At 38.4% G+C, this 21,975-nt stretch overlaps 1 protein-coding gene across 1 annotated transcript; it reads left to right on the top strand.

Annotated features, from left to right (window-relative positions):
* Positions 1-1,244: 1,244 nt before the first annotated feature.
* LOC113351935 (wall-associated receptor kinase 2-like) lies at positions 1,245-17,446 on the top strand. Its single transcript, XM_026595839.1, has 4 exons — positions 1,245-2,094; positions 2,216-2,392; positions 2,486-2,766; positions 16,796-17,446. Exons 1-4 carry the CDS (start codon positions 1,245-1,247, stop codon positions 17,444-17,446), a joined length of 1,959 nt encoding a protein of 652 aa, XP_026451624.1.
* The last annotated feature ends 4,529 nt before the right edge of the window (positions 17,447-21,975 follow it).

Below are 21,975 nucleotides of genomic sequence, written 5' to 3'. Positions count from 1 at the left end.
TGCAAGGCACTAATCAAAGCAGTAGACTGGATAGAAGAGAATGGTTTCAATAAAGTTATCATTGAGACAGACTGTGAGAATTTGGTGAACTCAATTCATAGTGAAGATCCACAAGCGCATTGGTTTAATCATCATGTAGTTTTATCAGTCAGGAACAAGTTTTTAAGTAATGAATATTGGTTTTGCAAATTAGTGAATAGGTTAAGTAATAGTGTGGCTCATGAACTAGCAAAAAAAGCTAGACTTGAAGCTAATAGTTTCTTTTATGTTTCAATTTATTCTCCTGATATTGTCAAATGGATTGAGGATCAGAGCTAATAGTTTCTTTATTCAGTGGATAACGAATCTTTCATGCACATTGCAGCGGGATCGGAGTGGGCCTCCTCAGTTTTTCATGCAGTACGAGGGTAAAGAAGAAATCAGACGATTGATATTGTGCAGCCATATTTTTCATAGAAGCTGTTTAGATAGCTGGATTGACTATGATCATAGACTAATACGTCCTATGTGTATAACTGCTTTAATTTAATTTAGCAACTAGGGTACCTTGCTTGGTCATGTAACGATGCCGGAGATTGCTTTTTTAATTTACAGTTAATAAGGTATGTCAGTTAATGCATAAACCCACTCTTGCTGTCTTTTTTTTCCCCTAATAAACACTCTTGCTGTTAGGAGACTCAGGACCAGTTGCAAATTCAAGACCCAGTCTCAAATTAGGACATTATGGAGATCCAAGAACATAATTCAAACAATTATCTTCGAAATCCTTAACTTTTATCGAAAGACGTTACGGTCTAACTAGAAAAAGGAATCTAACTGACAATTGAAAACAAGATGAGACGTGTGGAATCTTCCACCCAGAAGAAAGATAAGGGAAATACAGTAAAATTATAACGTGGTTGAGTGTGTGGAAACTTTGGGTTGAAAGTGAAAATGCGAACACCTAACTTCGATTTTGGAAATGTGAGGTACATTAAAGGAGGAGATAAAATGTACAACATCGACTTGATGAAAAGTCATCAGGAATATGCAGAATGCTTGATTGAAACAAAACCTTTTCAATCTAGTCTGTCGGATACTTATGACTTTTCAGAAGGGTACTTCACCGAAACAAGAAGAAAATGTTAAAGATCGGTGATTGTTAAGTTTGTAATAGTGGCCACACCTAGTGAGTATATAAATATTACTATTATTAAGATGTTTATCATAGGCAAAACAGCTAATTAAACTAATTGCATTAAACCATGGCTTCTCATGTTCTTGAAAAGTTTCAGTGTTTCGTCTTGTTACTATGGCTGCAATTAGCATCTCAAGAAAAAATGGTCGCTGCTTCCAGACAAATAGCCAAACCTGGTTGCCAAGATACGTGCGAGGATGTTAGCATACCCTACCCGTTCGGTATCAGTGATGGTTGTTTCATCGAAGAAGCGTTCGAAATAAAGTGCAACAACAGTATGAATCCCCTAAAACCAATGTCTGGTGGCCTCAATGTCTTGAATATATCAATATTCGCCGGGGAGATGACAGCAGAAGTCTATATAGCCAATGATTGTTCCGATAATAGGGAAAGATATGAAGCGCGTGCCAACTTGAGAAAATTCACCTTCTCCGAAACAAAAAACAAGTTCATTGCTATTGGTTGCAACACCTTGGCATTATTTTTCCTAAGAAGTGATCTATCTATTGGTACGGGTTGCTCGTCCTTCTGTAATAAAGTGGATGATACCATTAATGGGTCCTGCTCTGGTATTGGTTGTTGTGAGATCGCCGTTCCATCTGGACTATCAGCATATGCTGCGACAGTTGATATTGTAAATAGAAGTACGAGTCTTAGTTTCAATCCATGTAGCTATTCTTTTTTAGTTGAAGACAGTTCGTTTAAGTTTTCTTCCTCATATCTCAAAGATTTCAAAAGTAGTGGAACCGAAACTCTTCCAGCCGTGGTGGATTGGACTATCGGCAATGAGACATGCGATGCCGTAGTGAATTCGATGAGTTATGCTTGTGGACCTAATAGTGCTTGTATCAATAGTACTATCCCAGGATATCGCTGTAAATGTTTAAAAGGCTATGAAGGGAACCCTTATCTCAACGGTACTGGTGGTTGACAAGGTATACGCATTATGTACTTATTTTTTTGTTGCTGTTAGGTGCAGTTATCAGAACTCAACATGTGTTGAAATCAATAAATTGACTTTTTGTTTTTGTGGCGCAGATATTGATGAATGCCATGATAATCCATGCAAAGGAAAAGGATCAGGAAGTACATGCATAAATACTATGGGGAGCTACAACTGCTCTTGCAAATATGGATATCGTTCTCAATTCAACGATGATGGTACCTTCGAATATTGCCTTCTTCCTGAGAGTAAACTCAACAAGATTGTTGTTGGTAAGTACCTAGTTAAGCAAAATTCTTATAAATGCATTATAATTTCACACAAGGGATTCATCGTAATATCTGTTAACTTCTTACTGCATGCAGGTGGCTGCCTAGGTTTATCTCTTCTGCTCGGGACTTGCTTTGGGCTGTACTGGGCATATAGAAAAAGAAAGCACATGAAACTAAAGGAGGAGCTGTATAAACAAAATGGTGGGTTGTTTCTGGATCGTCTACTTAAAGAACGCGAAGAAGATACCGAGACTAGTACAGATAGCAGTGGAGGGAAAAAGGGGAGATCAATTGTCACAATATACACCGAGAAAGAGCTAAGCAAGGCGACTAACAACTATCATGATAGTCGAATTCTTGGACTAGGTGTTGGGGTTTCTCTCTGGTAACTGTCGACCACTTACGTCTGGTGCTCTATCAAACATACAAACGCACAACCCAAATACAGATATAGCAAAGCAAAACAAGCATAAACGAGTAAACAATAAAAGCATACCACGACACGAGATTTATAGTGGTTCGGAAAAACGCCTACGTCCACTTGCGATGATGATCCTTTTCACATCAATGAAAATCTCCGAAGAACAAATACAAGAACACTTTGTGTGTCAGCCACCTATGTCTCTCTAGCATTACAACCAATGTCTAGGAGACAACCTTGACTTAACCACTATCTTGCTACCTAGCATCACAACCCTATTGATATGATTACATACAACCCTTAAAGAACACTCTTCCTGTTGTAACCTCACGCTAGATACAAGAACACTCATGATAGCCTCACCTTTCTCTCATGACCTTACCGCTCAAGCAGAAACCTTAGACTCACCATGAAACCTCACACACCAGATAACCACCCAAGGGGTGGGATGGAATCCCTTACAGCTTCATTGTCGATTCCATTACTTTCTCCAAATCAGCTCACGTCTATTTATACGTGATTAATAATTGGATGTCAAGTATAACACTTGGTGACCAAGTTTCTACCAGTTTCCTAAATATGGAATACTATGGGTTTCCTAAGTATCGAATACTTGTTTGCCAAGACTTACTCCGTTAGGTCCTGCTCCTTTGGACACCAAGGAATTGATTATCGACAAATTATCTTCACAAATCTCCACCTTTGTTGATAATCCTTTGCCTCCCTTCTTTGTTCTTCCTTTGACGTTTCATCGTCGCCACCACCTTGTACCTTTTGGTACCTTCATGAATCATGTAGAATACTAATCAAGTTTAAACCATTTTTGAACTTAATCCTTGGTGCCACCTCTGTAAGCATGTGTGTGAAATTACACTTCCTATTAGTCTTCAATATTGAAAACTCTCCACTAATATCTCGCACAAACTGAAACCGAATATTAATATGTTTTATCCTTGCTTGAAAATCCCTTGGACAATCATAATGCACATATGCATTCCTATCTGACTCCAAAATTTCAAATCAAGCCTCTGAAACCCAGTTGCTTCCTTCACAACTTCATTTACCCATACCAATTCAGACTTCATTGTTTATTGAGGTGCAACTGATTGTAAAGACGACCTCTAGCTTATTGGACGACAAGCCGCTACACCGTAAAGACATATCCAGTTTGTAAATCTAAAACAATCCAGATCACCCCATCATCGGAATCTACTTACCCACAAAATTATGACAGTTCTTCACCACCATACCGTTGGTACACCAATCCATTTCTACTGTACCATTTAGATACTTTATCAAATTCTATACTGAAATTGAGACTCCAAATTCTCAATATCCATCATGCTCTCCGCGGTAATATATAATCCACGTATATAAGAATCACCACTTGTTAGTTTATATTAAGCTAACCCCACATGTCAGATTGAATCTAACTATCACGTATATATCAAAGTATATTGAGCATGACTCCAATTATGCACCAAACAATCAATCCATGGATCCTTATCATTTGTGCAACAATCTTGAGCCCATCTCTACCATGAGTCTTGCTTTACTGGAGTCCATCTCACCTTGAAGTTTGATCTACGATCATATCTTCTCTTGAGTCTTACTCCTCTTATTAAAGCTCATTATTCTGTGAACCATCGGCTATACGATAATTCCAGTACCTACCATACATACTTCCTTCTTTGCAACAACAACACCTTTGAGATGGATTTTTCTTACTCCATAATTGAGTACCATATAAGAAGTTGTCTTCGACTTGTGCACAACCACAGACCACCACCATAGTCAACAAGGTACGGGTTTATGTATTCTTACCACCGGAGAGAGTCTTTGTAAGCAATACCTTCCTCGTGCATAACCTTGACTATCAATCTTCTTAACTACGCCGTACGCCTTTCGTACTCGGAGTTTCTTCCTTCAACATGAACACCCATCGACCTTCTTTCTGATGCAAACTTCTCCAACTGTAATGGAGACCTTACGTCATTGGGCATCCTTTGTTCATTAGGAAATCTTCCTTTCGTCGTTGCCAAGATTCACCAATTTGAATCTCCACCTGATCTATATATAATTAAGATATAAATCACTTGTGGAATAAATTCGCACATACCCATTTTACCAATTCTCCACCCAAGTTGAAATTTCTATGTTACGATAAATAAATACTTCACTTCACCTCTTAATAGATGAATTCAACTTGACGATTAACATTCTTGGTAAACCGATAATTGAGACGATACACCATTTCTACACCAGCTCACAAAACTTTAATTATCTAAAATAAAATTTAGGCAACATGCACCGTGTCTTCTCCCACCTTGAGATTTCTTTATTACAGCAAAATGCATTACTATGCATGAACCCGACATTACGTCTTAATAGATTCAAACAAATTGAATCCCCCAGTTAATCAACTTAACTCGCGTGACCTTATTGTCAGTCTGGGTCTTTACCACCATAGTCTCTTGCACAATCTTTCTACAACTCTATCAATCATTATGGCGTACAACCACACTCTCCTTGATAAGTCGTCACACAGTATAATAAAGAATCTCCATGAATACTTTCGAAAAGTATTCCGACTGCGACACATTCGAATGAATGCACCAAATGTTATTCCAGAACGCACCTCCACCATACCTACCGTATAGTGAAAAACTTTGCCAAACTCCTTTCCATAAACTCAACGTTCATAGACTTCAAGTTTTGCAAACTCCATCATCTAGTTTCTTCTCACTTACATGCTCCATACACATCTATATTAAGGTCTTGAAGAACTAGAATCAACTTTATTTACGATTCACACATAAGCTCCACCTACTACTGTACTACAGCATAAGAAGCACAAATTTCTTTGTCTCTTATCTTGATCACCAAATTTCTTTGTCTCTTATCTTGATCACCACCATACCGTTGGTACACCAATCCATTTCTACTGTACCATTTAGATATTTTACCAAATTCTATACTGAAATTGAGACTCCAAATTCTCAATATCCACCATGCTCTTCGCGGTAATATATAATCCACGTATAGAAGAATCACCACTTGTTAGTTTATATTAAGCTAACCCCACATGTCAGATTGAATCTAACCATCATGTATATATAAAAGTATATTGAGCATGACTCCAATTATGCACCAAACAATCAATCCATGGATCCTTATCATTTGTGCAAAAATCTGGAGCCCATCTCTACCATGAGTCTTTCTTTACTGGAGTCCATCTCACTTTGAAGTTTGATCTACGATCATATCTTCTCTTGAGTCTTACTCCTCTTATTAAATCTCATCATTCTGTGAACCATCGGCTATACGATAATTCCAGTTTCGACCATACATACTTCCTTCTTTGCAACAACAACAACACCTTTGAGCTGAATTTTTCTTACTCCATAATTGAATACCATATAAGAAGTAGTCTTCGACTTGTGCACAGCCACAAACCACCACCATAGTCAACAAGGTATGGGTTTATTTATTCTTACCGTCGGAGAGAGCCTTTGTAAGCAATACCTTCCTCGTGCATAACCCTTGACTATCAATCTTCTTAACTACGCCGTACGCCTTTCGTACTCGGAGTTTCTTCCTTCAACATGAACACCCATCGACCTTCTTTCTGCTGCAAACTTCTCCAACTGTAATGGAGACCTTGCGTCATTGGGCATCCTTTGTTCATTAGGAAATCTTCCTTTCGTCGTTGCCAAGATTCACCATTTTGAATCTCCACCTGATCTATATATAATTAAGATATAAATCACTTGTGGAATAAATTCGCACATACCCATTTTACCAATTCTCCACCCAGTTGAAAATTTCTATGTTACGATAAACAAAGACTTCACTTCACCTCTTAATAGATGAATTCAACTTGACGATTAACATTCTTGGTAAACCGATAATTGAGACGACACACCATTTCTACACCAGCTCTCAAAACTTAATTATCTAAAATAAATTTTAGGCAACATGCACCGTGTCTTCTCCCACCTCGAGATTTCTTTATTATAGCAAAATGCATTACTATGCATGAACCCGACATTACGTCTTAATAGAGACAACAATTGAATCCCCAGTTAAATTTTAATCAACTTAACTCGCGACCTTATTGTCAGTCTGGGTCTTTACCACCATAGTCTCTGCACAATCTTTCCACAACTCTATCAATCATTATGCGTACAACCACACCTCCTTGATAAGTCGTCACACTGTATTAATAAAGAATCTCCATGAATACTTTCGAAAAGTATTCCGACTGCGACACATTCGAATGAATGCACCATATGTCATTCCAAAACGCACCCACCTCACCATACCTACCGTATAGTGAAAAACTTTGCCAAACTCTTTCCATAAACTTCAAGTTTTGCAAACTCCATCATCTAGTTTCTTCTCACTTACATGCTCCATACACTATATATTAAGTTCTTAAAGAAGTAGAATCAACTTTATTACGATTCACACACAAGCTCCACCTAGTACTGTACTACACAGCATAAGAAGCACAAATTTCTTTGTCTCTTATCTTGATCACCAACTTCGAGTCTGACTTCCTCTATATTACTGTAACCTTGGTGAATCCACCTTCCGTTACGTTACTGTAACCTTTGGATTCCAAATTCCAAGTGATGTAAAATACTTCTTCAACTCAGGATGTGTCACCAGGATTTACTTACCCATGATTCTTGATTTTGTATTTTCTAATCCCAACTATACACACAAGAGTAATTAATACTCAGTAATATAGTACCACCTCCTAACAAACTCGTAAGAAGTAACCTAGCCCATGTTTGGACTCATATGAAAAGAAAAATTGAATCAAAGAACCACTTCGAAAGGATCACCACATGTGACCTCCCACACTTCTCCTGAATCAGAAACTTCTACAATTACCATCTTCTTTGACTGATCACAAATCTCCTTGGCTTTAACTTTGGAGAATATTCTTCCAGCTACACCAGTAACATATTCAGACCTTGCCTTGGATAATCTCTTACATCCAGATTATTATTTCCAGATATCCCCCGTTGTTTAGATATACCACCCCCTGTAACCCAATCACATCCAACTGTACCGGCGTACCATATATATCCAGAAACAACACAGTAGTATAATCTTGCTCTTTTCCATTAACAACTTCTCCCGCATCATTAAGTAACAGATTAACTTAGTGAAATTAATAAGAAGTTTGTTAATAGAGATACCTTCTTTGAATCGAAAACGATGAACACTGTCGTTTCTAAAGAAACAACACTCCTGCAAATCACGTTCTTTCCGATCAACATCCTCCCAAAATCTCTACGGTATTACCCTTTCAATGCCTTGTCGAGGGACCGCACTGAATCACCATATTCAATTGAACTTAAGAGTCCAAGGAATCTTATTTCTTTTAATATCTGCTTGTTCCGATGGCAACCCTAACTTCACATGATCAAACACTTCAATCATCGGGTATTCCTCCAAGTCGACCGTACCGAGCCAACCATGGTTCTGATACCAATTTTTGGGGTTTCTCTCTGGTAACGATCGACCACTTACGTCTGGTGCTCAATCAAACATACAAACGCACAACCCAAATACAGATATCGCAAAGCAAAACAAGCATAAACGAGTAAACAATAAAATCATACCACGACACGAGATTTATAGTGGTTCGGCAAAACGCCTACGTCCACTTGGGATGATGATCCTTTTCACTTCAATGAAAATCTCCGAAGAACAAATACAAGAACACTTTAGGTGTCAGCCACCTATGTCTATCTAGCATTACAACCGATGTCTAGGAGACAACCTTGACTTAACCACTATCTTGCTACCTAGCATCACAACCCCATTGATGTGATTACATACAACCCTTGAAGAACACTCTTCCTGTTTTAACCTCACGCTAGATACAAGAACACTCATGATAGCCTCACCTTTCTCTCATGACCTTACCGCTCAAGCAGAAACCTTAGACTCACCATGAAACCTCACACACCAGATAACCATTCAAGGGGTGGGATGGAATCCCTTACAGCTTCATTGTCGATTCCATTACTTTCTCCAAATCAGCTCACGTCTATTTATACGTGATTAATACTTGGATGTCAAGTATAACGCTTGGTGACCAAGTTTCTACCAGTTTCCTAAATATGGAATACTACGGGTTTCCTAAGTATCGAATACTTGTTTGCCAAGACTTACTCCGTTAGGTCCTGCTCCCCTGGAGACCAAGGAATTGATTATCGACAAATTATCTTCACAAATCTCCACCTTTGTTGATAATCCTTTGCCTCCCTTCTTTGTTCTTCCTTTGACGTTTCATCGTCGCCACCACCTTGTACCTTTTGGTACCTTCATGAATCATGTAGAATACTAATCAAGTTTAAACCATTTTTGAACTTAATCCTTGGTGCCACCTCTGTAAGCATGTGTGTGAAATTACACTTCCTATTAGTCTTCAATATTGAAAACTGTCCACCAATATCTCGCACAAACTGAAACCGAACATTAATATGTTTTACCTTGCTTGAAAATCCCTTGGACAATCATAATGCACATATGCATTCTTATCTGACTCCAAAATATCCAATCAAGCCTGTGAAACCCAGTTGCTTCCTTCACAACTTCATTTACCCATACCAATTCAGACTTCATTGTTAATTGAGCTGCAACTGATTGTAAAGACGACCTCTAACTTATTGGACAACAAGCCACTACCACCGCAAAGACATATCCAGTTTGTAGATCTAAAACAATCCAGATCACCCCATCATCGGAATCTACTTACCCACAAACTTATGACAGTTCTTCACCACCATACCGTTGGTACACCAATCCATTTCTACTGTACCATTTAGATATTTTACCAAATTCTATACTGAAATTGAGACTCCAAATTCTCAATATCCACCATGCTCTTCGCGGTAATATATAATCCACGTATAGAAGAATCACCACTTGTTAGTTTATATTAAGCTAACCCCACATGTCAGATTGAATCTAACCATCATGTATATATAAAAGTATATTGAGCATGACTCCAATTATGCACCAAACAATCAATCCATGGATCCTTATCATTTGTGCAAAAATCTGGAGCCCATCTCTACCATGAGTCTTTCTTTACTGGAGTCCATCTCACTTTGAAGTTTGATCTACGATCATATCTTCTCTTGAGTCTTACTCCTCTTATTAAATCTCATCATTCTGTGAACCATCGGCTATACGATAATTCCAGTTTCGACCATACATACTTCCTTCTTTGCAACAACAACAACACCTTTGAGCTGAATTTTTCTTACTCCATAATTGAATACCATATAAGAAGTAGTCTTCGACTTGTGCACAGCCACAAACCACCACCATAGTCAACAAGGTATGGGTTTATTTATTCTTACCGTCGGAGAGAGCCTTTGTAAGCAATACCTTCCTCGTGCATAACCCTTGACTATCAATCTTCTTAACTACGCCGTACGCCTTTCGTACTCGGAGTTTCTTCCTTCAACATGAACACCCATCGACCTTCTTTCTGCTGCAAACTTCTCCAACTGTAATGGAGACCTTGCGTCATTGGGCATCCTTTGTTCATTAGGAAATCTTCCTTTCGTCGTTGCCAAGATTCACCATTTTGAATCTCCACCTGATCTATATATAATTAAGATATAAATCACTTGTGGAATAAATTCGCACATACCCATTTTACCAATTCTCCACCCAAGTTGAAATTTCTATGTTACGATAAACAAAGACTTCACTTCACCTCTTAATAGATGAATTCAACTTGACGATTAACATTCTTGGTAAACCGATAATTGAGACGACACACCATTTCTACACCAGCTCTCAAAACTTTAATTATCTAAAATAAATTTTAGGCAACATGCACCGTGTCTTCTCCCACCTCGAGATTTCTTTATTATAGCAAAATGCATTACTATGCATGAACCCGACATTACGTCTTAATAGATTCAAACAAATTGAATCCCCCAGTTAAATTTTAATCAACTTAACTCGCGTGACCTTATTGTCAGTCTGGGTCTTTACCACCATAGTCTCTTGCACAATCTTTCCACAACTCTATCAATCATTATGCGTACAACCACACTCTCCTTGATAAGTCGTCACACTGTATAATAAAGAATCTCCATGAATACTTTCGAAAAGTATTCCGACTGCGACACATTCGAATGAATGCACCATATGTCATTCCAAAACGCACCCCTCCACCTACCGTATAGTGAAAAACTTTGCCAAACTCCTTTCCATAAACTTCAAGTTTTGCAAACTCCATCATCTAGTTTCTTCTCACTTACATGCTCCATACACATATATATTAAGTTCTTAAAGAAGTAGAATCAACTTTATTTACGATTCACACACAAGCTCCACCTAGTACTGTACTACAGCATAAGAAGCACAAATTTCTTTGTCTCTTATCTTGATCACCAACTTCGAGTCTGACTTCCTCTATATTACTGTAACCTTGGTGAATCCACCTTCCGTTACGTTACTGTAACCTTTGGATTCCAAATTCCAAGTGATGTAAAATACTTCTTCAACTCAGGATGTGTCACCAGGATTTACTTAACCCCATGATTCTTGATTTTGTATTTTTCTAATCCCAACTATACCACAAGAGTAATTAATACTCAGTAATATAGTACCACCTCCTACAAACTCGTAAGAAGTAACCTAGCCCATGTTTGGACTCATATGAAAAGAAAAATTGAATCAAAGAACCACACTTCGAAAGGATCACCACATGTGACCTCCCACACTTCTCCTGAATCAGAAACTTCTACAATTACCATCTTCTTTGACTGATCACAAATCTCCTTGGCTTTAACTTTGGAGAATATTCTTCCAGCTACACCAGTAACATATTCAGACCTTGCCTTGGATAATCTCTTACATCCAGATTATTATTTCCAGATATCCCCCGTTGTTTAGATATACCACCCTGTAACCCAATCACATCCAACTGTACCGGCGTACCATATATATCCAGAAAACAACACAGTAGTAATAGCTTGCTCTTTTCCATTAACAACTTCTCCCGCATCATTAAGTAACAGATTAACTTAGTGAAATTAATAAGAAGTTTGTTAATAGAGATACCTTCTTTGAATCGAAAACGATGAACACTGTCGTTTCTAAAGAAACAACACTCCTGCAAATCACGTTCTTTCCGATCAACATCCTCCCAAAATCTCTACGGTATTACCCTTTCAATGCCTTGTCGAGGGACCGCACTGAATCACCATATTCAATTGAACTTAAGAGTCCAAGGAATCTTATTTCTTTTAATATCTGCTTGTTCCGATGGCAACCCTAACTTCACATGATCAAACACTTCAATCATCGGGTATTCCTCCAAGTCGACCGTACCGAGCCAACCATGGTTCTGATACCAATTTTTGGGGTTTCTCTCTGGTAACGATCGACCACTTACGTCTGGTGCTCAATCAAACATACAAACGCACAACCCAAATACAGATATCGCAAAGCAAAACAAGCATAAACGAGTAAACAATAAAATCATACCACGACACGAGATTTATAGTGGTTCGGCAAAACGCCTACGTCCACTTGGGATGATGATCCTTTTCACTTCAATAAAATCTCCGAAGAACAATATAAGAACACTTTAGGGTCGCCACCTATGTCTATCTAGCATTACAACCGATGTCTAGGAGACAACTTGACTTAACCACTATCTTGCTACCTAGCATCACAACCCCATGATGTGATTACATACAACCCTTGAAGAACACTCTTCTGTTTTAACCTCACGCTAGATACAAGAACACTCATGATAGCCTCACCTTTCTCTCATGACCTTACCGCTCAAGAAGAACCTTAGACTCACATGAAACCTCACACACCAGATAACCATTCAAGGGTGGGATGGAATCCCTTACAGCTTCATTGTCGATTCCATTACTTTCTCCAAATCAGCTCACGTCTATTTATACGTGATTAATACTTGGATGTCAAGTATAACGCTTGGGATCCACAGTTCTACCAGTTTCCTAATATGGAATACTACGGGTTTCCTAAGTATCGAATACTTGTTTGCCAAGAACTTACTCCGTTAGGTCCTGCTCCCCTGGAGACCAAGGAATTGATTATCGACAAATTATCTTCACAAATCCACCTTTGTTGATAATCCTTTGCCTCCCTTCTTTGTTCTTCCTTTGACGTTTCATCGTCGCCACCCACCTTGTACCTTTTTGGTACCTTCATGAATCATGTAGAATACTAATCAAGTTTAAACCATTTTTGAACTTAATCCTTGGTGCCACCTCTGTAAGCATGTGTGTGAAATTACACTTCCTATTAGTCTTCAATATTGAAAACTGTCCACCAATATCTCGCACAAACTGAAACCGAACATTAATATGTTTACCTTGCTTGAAAATCCCTTGGACAATCATAATGCACATATGCATTCTTATCTGACTCCAAAATATCCAATCAAGCCTGTGTGTGAAAACCAGTTGCTTCCTTCACAACTTCATTACCCATACCAATTCGACTTCATTGTTAATTGAGCTGCAACTGATTGTAAAGACGACCTCTAACTATTGGACAACAAGCCACTACCACCGCAAAGACATATCCAGTTTGTAGATCTAAAACAATCCAGATCACCCCATCATCGGAATCTACTTACCCACAAACTTATGACAGTCTTCACCACCATACCGTTGGTACACCAATCCATTTCTACTGTACCATTTAGATATTTTACCCAAATTCTATACTGAAATTGAGACTCCAAATTCTCAATATCCACCATGCTCTTCGCGGTAATATTAATCCACGTATAGAGAATCACCACTTGTTAGTTTATATTAAGCTAACCCCACATGTCAGATTGAATCTAACCATCATGTAAATAAAAGTATATTGAGCATGACTCCAATTATGCACCAAACAATCAATCCATGGATCCTTATCATTTGTGAAAAATCTGGAGCCCATCTCTACCATGAGTCTTTCTTTACTGGAGTCCATCTCACTTTGAAGTTTGATCTACGATCATATCTTCTCTTGAGTCTTACTCCTTTATTAAATCTCATCATTCTGTGAACCATCGGCTATACGATAATTCCAGTTTCGACCATACATACTTCCTTCTTTGCAACAACAACAACACCTTTGAGCTGAATTTTTCTTACTCCATAATTGAATACCATATAAGAAGTAGTCTTCGACTTGTGCACAGCCACAAACCACCACCATAGTCAACAAGGTATGGGTTTATTTATTCTTACCGTCGGAGAGAGCCTTTGTAAGCAATACCTTCCTCGTGCATAACCCTTGACTATCAATTCTTAACTACGCCGTACGCCTTTCGTACTCGGAGTTTCTTCCTTCAACATGAACACCCATCGACCTTCTTTCTGCTGCAAACTTCTCCAACTGTAATGGAGACCTTGCGTCATTGGGCATCCTTTGTTCATTAGGAAATCTTCCTTTCGTCGTTGCCAAGATTCACCATTTTGAATCTCCACCTGATCTATATATAATTAAGATATAAATCACTTGTGGAATAAATTCGCACATACCCATTTTACCAATTTCTCCACCCAAGTTGAAATTTCTATGTTACGATAAACAAAGACTTCACTTCACCTCTTAATAGATGAATTCAACTTGACGATTAACATTCTTGGTAAACCGATAATTGAGACGACACACCATTTCTACACCAGCTCTCAAAACTTTAATTATCTAAAATAAATTTTAGGCAACATGCACCGTGTCTTCTCCCACCTCGAGATTTCTTTATTATAGCAAAATGCATTACTATGCATGAACCCGACATTACGTCTTAATAGATTCAAACAAATTGAATCCCCCAGTTAAATTTTAATCAACTTAACTCGCGTGACCTTATTGTCAGTCTGGGTCTTTACCACCATAGTCTCTTGCACAATCTTTCCACAACTCTATCAATCATTATGCGTACAACCACACTCTCCTTGATAAGTCGTCACACTGTATAATAAAGAATCTCCATGAATACTTTCGAAAAGTATTCCGACTGCGACACATTCGAATGAATGCACCATATGTCATTCCAAAACGCACCTCCACCATACCTACCGTATAGTGAAAAACTTTGCCAAACTCCTTTCCATAAACTTCAAGTTTTGCAAACTCCATCATCTAGTTTCTTCTCACTTACATGCTCCATACACATATATATTAAGTTCTTAAAGAAGTAGAATCAACTTTATTTACGATTCACACACAAGCTCCACCTAGTACTGTACTACAGCATAAGAAGCACAAATTTCTTTGTCTCTTATCTTGATCACCAACTTCGAGTCTGACTTCCTCTATATTACTGTAACCTTGGTGAATCCACCTTCCGTTACGTTACTGTAACCTTTGGATTCCAAATTCCAAGTGATGTAAAATACTTCTTCAACTCAGGATGTGTCACCAGGATTTACTTAACCCCATGATTCTTGATTTTGTATTTTTCTAATCCCAACTATACCACAAGAGTAATTAATACTCAGTAATATAGTACCACCTCCTACAAACTCGTAAGAAGTAACCTAGCCCATGTTTGGACTCATATGAAAAGAAAAATTGAATCAAAGAACCACACTTCGAAAGGATCACCACATGTGACCTCCCACACTTTTCCTGAATCAGAAACTTCTACAATTACGATCTTCTTTGACTGATCACAAATCTCCTTGGCTTTAACTTTGGAGAATATTCTTCCAGCTACACGAGTAACATATTCAGACCTTGCCTTGGATAATCTCTAACATCCGGATTATTATTTCCAGATATCCCCCGTTGTTTAGATATACCACCCTGTAACTCAATCACATCCAACTGTACCGGCGTACCATATATATCCAGAAAACAACACAGTAGTAATAGCTTGCTCTTTTCCCTTAACAACTTCTCCCGCATCATTAAGTAACAGATTAACTTAGTGAAATTATTAAGAAGTTTGTTAATAGAGATACCTTCTTTGAATCGAAAACGATGAACACTGTCGTTTCTAAAGAAACAACACTCCTGCAAATCACGTTCTTTCCGATCAACATCCTCCCAAAATCTCTACGGTATTACCCTTTCAATGCCTTTTCGAAGGACCGTACTGAATCACCATATTCAATTGAACTTAAGAGTCCAAGGAATCTTATTTCTTTTAATATCTGCTTGTTCCGATGCCAACCCTAACTTCACATGATCAAACACTTCAATCATCGGGTATTCCTCCAAGTCGACTGTACCGAGCCAACCATGGCTCTGATACCAATTTTTGGGGTTTCTCTCTGGTAACGATCGACCACTTACGTCTGGTGCTCTATCAAACATACAAACGCAAAACCCAAATACAGATATAGCAAAGCAAAACAAGCATAAACGAGTAAACAATAAAATCATACCACGACACGAGATTTATAGTGGTTCGGCAAAACACCTACGTCCACTTGCGATGATGATCCTTTTCACTTCAATGAAAATATCCGAAGAACAAATACAAGAACACTTTGTGTGTCAGCCACCTATGTCTCTCTAGCATTACAACCAATGTCTAGGAGACAACCTTGACTTAACCACTATCTTGCTACCTAGCATCACAACCCCATTGATGTGATTACATACAACCCTTGAAGAACACTCTTCTTGTTGTAACCTCACGCTAGATACAAGAACACTCATGATAGCCTCACCTTTCTCTCATGACCTTACCGCTCAAGCAGAAACCTTAGACTCACCATGAAATCTCACACACCAGATAACCACCCAAGGGGTGGGATGGAATCCCTTACAGCTTCATTGTTGATTCCATTACTTTCTCCAAATCAGCTCACGTCTATTTATACGTGATTAATACTTGGAGGTCAAGTATAACGCTTGACCAAGTTTCTACCAGTTTCAAAAATATGGAATACTACGGGTTTCCTAAGTATCGAATACTTGTTTGCCAAGACTTACTCCGTTAGGTCCTGCTCCTTGGAGACCAAGGAATTGATTATCGACAAGTTATCTCCACACAAGGAGGGTTTGGCACAGTGTATAAAGGAACCTTATCAAACGGGGAAGTGGTTGCAATTAAGAAGACCAAAGTAATTGACAGGAAGCAAAATGAGCAATTCATTAATGAAATTGTTGTTCTGTCACAAATCAACCACAGAAATGTGGTTCAGCTCTTGGGTTGTTGTTTAAAGAGCACTGTTCCTTTGCTCGTTTATGAATATGTTACAAATGGGACTCTTTCCCAACATTTACATGATCGTGAGAATCGACCGGAGTCCGTTCTTCTGATGTGGGAAGACCGTTTGAGGATAGCCGCAGATGTTGCAGGATCATTAGCCTACTTGCATGCTGAAGCCATTATACCCATAATTCACAGAGACGTCAAATCCTGCAACATACTTCTAGACAGTGATTACAAAGCAAAAGTTTCGGATTTCGGTGCTTCAAGGTTAATTCCAATCGATCAAACTGAGTTAAATACATTGGTGCAGGGGACTTTAGAATATCTAGATCCCGAGTACCACCTATCAGACCAGTTAACGCAGAAAAGTGATGTGTACAGCTTTGGTGTTCTTCTTGCGGAATTACTGACAGGCAATAAAGCAGCACTTACTTGAGCGAGGCCCGACGAAGATAAAAATCTGTCAGGATATTTCCTTTCTTCGATGAGAAACGGAAGGTTGTTTGCTATTCTTGATGGTAATTTGGTGAGGAATGATAATGAACGAATCAGTAGTGTACATGGATATCAACAGATCCAACAGATGGCCGAACTAGCACAAAAGTGCTTGAGAATGAGGGGAGAAAAGAGACCTACAATGAAAGAAGTAGCAATGGCGCTACACGGATTAACGACGATGACTTCTAGTTACGCCTTGGATGATGAGGATTTAGCAGACAATGTCAAAGAAGAAAACATACTCTTGTTAAACTCAGCAGAATCATTGTGTTACACAGATAGCATAACATCAATGGGTGATAGTAGTAGCAAAGGCATAATGGCCTTGGAAACTGAGGGACGTTAATATTCATATCTTCTTGCACAATGAACAGAAATGATTTTCAGCATAGTAAAATAAGTCAGGTTCGAGTACGAAGATCAAGTTTTTTGCTGTCTTGTTTTGTTTTTTGTTTTTGCTGAATGGAAGATCGAGTTTGTAAAGGTGGTACTCCCATAGAAGGCGGCAAATGCATAAGACAATAACATTTGAGAAAAATTAATAATTACTCCATATGATTTTAGCATGTCAACAAAACCTCAAACATCAATGATAAGTACCTGTGAAAGATCTCAAAGGGGTGATAATCTCCCTCCAAGAAGAAAAGAAAGGAAAACATCCAATTAAAACAACAAAAAGGACTCGGGATTCCGGGAAGCTCAAAAACAAGAAAACATGAGGCGTAATTAGATAACTCTTCAGTCTGCAGCTGATACTTGATAGCACACGATGAAAAACTTACTATACAGGTAAAAATAGCTTCCTACTGATTGTTACTTGGAACCTATAAAAAAGAACTACTGAACTAGGACCAAAATGGTACAAATTGTAAAAGTTATAATGTGACAGGTCCAACAATAATACATGTCCCAAAAATCACAATAATGTCTTCAAAATGTACCAAACCTTTGGAAGTGAAAGTGACAGTACACAAGTTAAGTGAATAGAGCCCAATTACGTCATCTATATATTATGCATGTGTTTAACAAGTTTTCATTACAGAAACTCTAGGAGAAACTTATTGTAGAGTACCAAAATTGTAAAGTTGTCGGTGTAATAACGTGAATATAGAATCAAGGAATAAGATGACCTGATATTCACAATAATGTCTTTCAAATGTACCATAGCTTAGAAAAATGAAAGAGACAATACAATCACACAAAAACAGAAACTAAAATGACACACAGTACGAGATTTTCAACACCACAAAAATGCCGAACTACTTTTTCTTGTGTGCATAGAGAACTCTTGAGTAAGTGATTAGTGCCTAATTTCATTATCTATATATATACCATGCATCTGTTTAATAAGTTTTCAATTATGGAAACTCATAGACCTTGTAACTGTTTCTGTGCATCTCTCTAATATACACAGAAACTGTAATTTCATCTGCTTCAGTTCTGTGGATCTCTCTAATATACACAGATATTCTTCCAATATGGCAATTTTTTCATCATTTTCAGGGAGCATCCGAACTCTAGTATCTTTTATTAGCTTCATGTTTTATCTCGTCATAGACATCTTCCACTTGATCAGTGACTTATCGCTTGATTTTGATCCCCCATATGTCAGGATTTTCTTAGGGAATAATCACTGACAACCGCGGAATAACGGATTTTGAGATATTATGATGAATAATAAGCAAACCAAGCACAAGCAACCATAATAATACGAGAAAGATAAATCAACTCACAAGACACAAAATTTATAGCGGTTCGACCAATACATCCAACTTGTATATATTGTCTACGTCCACTTTGAGCCGCACCAACTCAAATCTACTATGAAGAAAAACGATTACAACGTCGTGTGAATCCCAGCAAACCCTTGGTTACACCGCAACAATTACCCGAGACGATAGCCTTGTCTCTTGTTCCTCACCAATATGCTCTCACAACGAAATCCTAGCTTTAGACCTAAAAGCTATATAAGAAATCTCTCACCGATTTCTTAATCGTTTTCTACACAATGCACAAATTCTATAAGGCCTAACTACCTATTTATATAGGTTACAAACTTGGCCACCAAGAATTCTAACCGGTTTAGGAAACCCCTTCCCTAAATAACCACGGCTAACTTTAGGAAATAATTAATTAGTCTTCAATAACTAACAATCTCCCACTTTGAAGACTTATTGATTGTCTTCCATTCTTCAACTTTGGATTGACGGTGCTAAAACATCCTCCTTGTTAGTGCGGATCCCCTCCCAGATCCTCATTCTGAGAGACCAACTAAAGTCTTGCAGAGCTTTAGCTTGTCTGATGTAACTCCCTTGGTAAACATACCGCCGGATTCTTCAAACCAAGAATCTTCTCGAGCTTCAATTCTCCTTCTTCTAAGAGATCCCGAATGAAATGATAATGGATATCTATATGCTTCGTCCTAGCATGATAGGCTGAGTTCTTGGCTAAATATATAACACTTTGATTGTCGCTAAACAGAACATTATCTCCTTGTTCCTTTCCCAACTCAGCTAATAATCCTTGTAACCAAATCATTTCCTTGCTCGCTTCCGTCACCGCTACGTACTCCGCTTCCGTAGTAGACAATGTCACCAACTTCTGTAACCTTGAGTTCCAACTCACTGCAGCTGACCCCATAGTATAAATATAACCGGTCGTACTCCGCCTTTTATCTACATCACCTGCGAAGTCTGCATCCACATAACCCCTCAAAATAGAACCACCTTTTCCATAGCACAATGGTACGTTTGTGTTACCTCTCAAATACCTGAGAATCCACTTCACAGCTTCCCAATGTTGTTTTCCTGGGTTGCTTGCATATCTACTCACTACTCCCACTGCATGTGTAATATCCGGTCTCGTGCACACCATAGCATACATTAGACTCCCAACAACCGAAGAATATGGTACTTTAGCCATGTACTCCTTTTCTTCATTTGTTTTCGCACACTGCATACTTGAAAGACGAATTTGACTTCCAAGTGGAGAACTAACTGGTTTAGCATTCTCCATATTGAATCTTTTCAACACTCGTTCAATATATTCAGCCTGACTAAGCATAAGTACTCCCTTAGCTCTGTCTCTTATGATCCTCATACCAAGAATCTGCTTCGCTTCACCAAGATCTTTCATAGCAAAATCACTTGCTAATTGTTTCTTCAAATTCTCAACTTCTTGTAGAGATGTTCCTGCAACCAACATATCATCCACATATAGTAGTAGTATGATGTAGTCAGAACCATTTCTTTTGAAGTAACAACAATGATCTGCATTACACCGTGAGTAACCACTTCTATGCATGAAGTTATCAAACTTCTTGTACCACTGTCTCGGGGCTTGTTTTAAACCATACAAACTCTTCTTTAGCTTGCACACCATCTCTTCCTTGCCTTTTACTATGAATCCTTCTGCCTGCTTCATGTAAATTTCTTCATCTAGGTCACCATGAAGAAAAGATGTCTTTACATCCAACTGTTCAAGGTAGAGATCTTCAGAAGCCACTAGACTTAACACTACTCGAATAGTAGTCATCTTCACAAATTGAGAAAATATCTCGTCGTAATCAACACCAGGTTTTTATTGGAAACCTTTCACAACCAACCTCGCCTTGTAGCGAATATCTCCATTTGCTTCAGACTTCATCCGATAAACCCACTTGTTATGCAACGCCTTCTTACCTCTTGGAAATTTTACTAACACCCAAGTGTCATTCTCATCAAGTGAATTTATCTCATCCTCCATAACAAGTTTTTACTTGCCTGAATCATCAGCCGCTAGTGCTTCCTTAATGTCTTCAGGTTCGCCTTCATCCGTAAGTAATAGATAATTCAAAGCATACCTTGGGTTTGGTTTAGGAGTTCGTGACGATCTTCGTACTTCTTGTGAAATTGTAAGAATAACTCCCACTGCAGTAGGAGTCTCTTCAACTTGTACTTTTCTGCCATCAACAACATCATGCTCTTCTTGTTCCACACTTCTTCCAGAAACATCATCAATATTGATATACAACTCCTTATCGACGTTGCTTGACCTGACATCTTCAACTTGTGTTGTATTCCTGTCCTTGTACATCTCATTCTCATTAAAAGTGACATCTCTACTTCTAATAACTTTGTGACCCTCATAGTCCCAAAGTTTATACCCAAAAGCGTCAATTCCATAACCAAGGAATATACACTTCTTTGCTTGAGCACCTATCTTAGACCTCTCACCGAGACTAAGATGAACATAACCAACACAACCAAAAACTTTCAAATAGGAAATATTTACCTTTTTTCCAGTCCAAACCTCCTCTGGTATCTTAATATCTAATGGACTACTAGGTGTCTTGTTAATTAGATAAGCAGCTGCCTCTGTTGCATGTGCCCAGAAGGTCTCGGGCAAACCAGACTGCAACCTCATGCACCTTTCACGTGTATTCAACGTCCAATTCATACGTTCTGCTACTCCATTCTCCTGTGGTGT

This window comes from Papaver somniferum, chromosome 2, assembly GCF_003573695.1.
Source record: "Papaver somniferum cultivar HN1 chromosome 2, ASM357369v1, whole genome shotgun sequence".
In the NCBI taxonomy this organism is placed as follows: domain Eukaryota; kingdom Viridiplantae; phylum Streptophyta; class Magnoliopsida; order Ranunculales; family Papaveraceae; genus Papaver; species Papaver somniferum.
Note: the sequence above shows the minus strand (reverse complement) of the source record. Positions and strands in the feature narration are given on the sequence as shown.